At 68.5% G+C, this 2500-nt stretch overlaps 1 protein-coding gene across 1 annotated transcript in view; it reads left to right on the top strand.

The window, feature by feature from the left end:
* Positions 1-639: 639 nt before the first annotated feature.
* The window catches only part of MNEG_0247 (hypothetical protein), a gene marked incomplete at both ends in the record, with an annotated part of 2848 nt that continues 987 nt past the window's right edge, over positions 640-2500 (top strand). The window contains 3 exons of the mRNA XM_014051280.1: positions 640-799; positions 960-1210; positions 1477-2361. Of these exons, the coding sequence (XP_013906734.1) occupies positions 640-799; positions 960-1210; positions 1477-2361 (1296 nt within the window). The remainder of the gene's footprint in view (positions 800-959; positions 1211-1476; positions 2362-2500) is intronic.

The following is a 2500-nucleotide window of genomic DNA, read 5'->3' as shown; positions in this document are numbered from 1 at the left end:
CGTCTTGCGCTGCCGCGAACACATGCGGCGCGGCAAGCCTTGAAGGTTCAGGGGGCCCTGAGCTGGGAGATACGCGGCTGTCAATGCTGGGCCGGGCGCCGCACGCTGCGATGACCGCTTGTGGCCCAGTTGCGCTGTCGATGTCCTGCGCGCATGTTGCCGGGCTCCCCGAGCCATGGGCAAGCTGAACAGTCAGATTCTCATGCCACCTGCTTTGCTGCTGCTCAGCCGCGCTCCATGCTTCCGGCCCAGTACATGACGAGTGCGGCACAACCACAGCGGCGAGCGCGGGCGTGTTTGCGCTGATGTCGAGTTCGTCATTTATGAGGCCACTGGGCAATGCTAGGAGCCCCGGAGCTTCATATACACAAGCTCCGAGAGTGGAGTTGCCCCGCCACACGCCACTAGCCGCGTCCATAAACATTGAGCAACATGGAGATCACTGCCGTGCTTAACGCCGCTGCTTTGCTTCGTGATTCATACGGGAATTCATGCACGCTACAGGCACCTGGAACTGGGTCGATTTGATTTTATTGCAACACCTTTGAAACACTGTCACTCGCTAGGGCCACTTGTCGATTGCAGCATGAACGATCCCCATCAGTAAATGGTTGAACACAAAGCAAAGGCGTAGCCGCAATGGGCGTGCCGTGCGACGGCAAAGGGCGAAGCCCAGACGGCAGCACCGTCGGCAACGGCGCCCAGGGACCGCTGGCCGCTTTGCCAACCAGCGTGGCCGCGGCAATATACGAGCAACTGGCGCCGCGCGACCTGGCTGCTTGCGCACAGACATGCAGAGGTGAGCGCTGGGCCGGCGCGCCTGCGGGCGTGCGGTGCAGACATCCACGCCTTGCTGCCTGGAAATCACACACCCTGCCTGCAGCATGTGGCCCCTCGTAATGCCGCATTCGAATGCCCGTCCACCCGTGCGATCCCCTCACCCGACCCTGCAACCGCAGCGTGGCGCGAGCTGCCGCTGGCCGTGCTGCGCCGCCTGGCGCTAGCGCCCCGCAGCACCTTCCCGCTCGGCCGCCTGCAAAGCTGCACTGCGCTGGTCGAGATTTCGTCCCAGACGAACCGCGGCCCCGTGTGGGCGGCGGCGGTGCGGGAGCTGCAAGCTAGGCGGCTGCCGGCTCTGCGGCGGGTGACCATGAATTACTGGTGTGGAGGCCAGCCCTGCGAGCTCGATGATCTGGCCGCAGCCATGCGGGTGGGTGCCCCGGAGAGCCCCAGTGGGGTGGCTGTCCATTGGGGTTGAGAGGGGGGGAGGAGATGCAGTCGCCATGCTCCGGGCAGGTGTGCGCAGCCCCCCTCGACGGCTGTGAGTGAACCGCGGGAAAACATCGGCCGCTGCTCCTGTGTGTTGGTGGCGTGTGTGTGCGATTGCACTGCAAAGTCACGCCCGCCGCAGCCTCCTCTCAAACGTAATGCGTGTTCGTATCCCCGCCCTCTCACGCATGCCCCTCCCCCAAACAGACCCAGGGTACGGGCTGCCGCCTGTCCCTGGCAATGACTGACAAGGGGGCGCTGTCAGAGCTGTCCTCCCGCCTGCCCTTCCCCGGGCTGGCCCATCTGGAGGCCAACCTGCCCTACTTCCATCAGGGAGCGGTGGATCAGATAGTGGGGATTGTGCAGGGCCAGGGCCAGCAGGAGCGCAGCGACGCAGGGACGAGCAGCGGGGAGGGCCTCGCGGCGCCGCCGCTGACGGTGTCCGTGTGGGTGTGCTGCTGGGGCGGCTGCGAGGGCCTGCCGCTGCCCGCGGCGGAGGAGCTGCGGCGCCGGCTGGGGGCGCGGCTGGTGGGGCTCGAGAGCATCAACCTTGCCGGCCCCGCTGACCTGGCAAGGCTGGCGGGCCTGGTGCCAGGGCTGACGTCACTGGGGTTCAACATGGAGACCTGCGCCTCACGCGCATTCGTGGCACGGCTGCTGCCTCGCGGCGCGGCGGCCGAGGCGGCAGGGGTGGCGGCGCCTGCGCCGATGAACTTCGCGCGGCTGGCAGGTGCGGCGCGCGGCCTGCTGCGGCTGACGCTGCACGGGTCCTCCCCGACAGGATGGGACTGCGGGCCGCGCGGCGCCGCTGGCGATGCCGACGGCAGCACCGGCGGCAGCGAGGACGGCTGGCCATCGCTGGTGCCGCTGCGTGGCCTCACCAAGCTGTCCCTCGCCCGCGACTGGGGACCCGCGCCGCTGCCGCTCGCGCCGCTGGCGCACCCGGCCGGCGATGCGCTGGGCGCCTCGCTGGTGGAGCTCACCGTTGAGCGGCGGCTGCTGGCGGCCGCGGGGGAGCTGGAGGTCATAGGCGGCCTGACCGCGCTGACGTTACTAACGCTGGCGCTGCAAGTGGAGCCGCAGCAGCTTGGTGTAAGTGTCCGAGAAGACGAGGACCGGGGCGCCGCGGCCGCCCGCCCACCGGCGCTGACGCGGCGCGCATTCATGGCCGGCGGCATGCTGCGCTCTCACGGCGCTGGCCGTAGCGACGGCGGGGCAGGCTACGCGGAGG

This window comes from Monoraphidium neglectum, assembly GCF_000611645.1.
Source record: "Monoraphidium neglectum strain SAG 48.87 unplaced genomic scaffold scaffold00017, whole genome shotgun sequence".
NCBI classification, from domain to species: Eukaryota; Viridiplantae; Chlorophyta; class Chlorophyceae; order Sphaeropleales; family Selenastraceae; genus Monoraphidium; species Monoraphidium neglectum.
The sequence above is the reverse complement of the archived record's forward strand: the minus strand, read 5'-3'. Positions and strand labels throughout refer to the sequence as shown.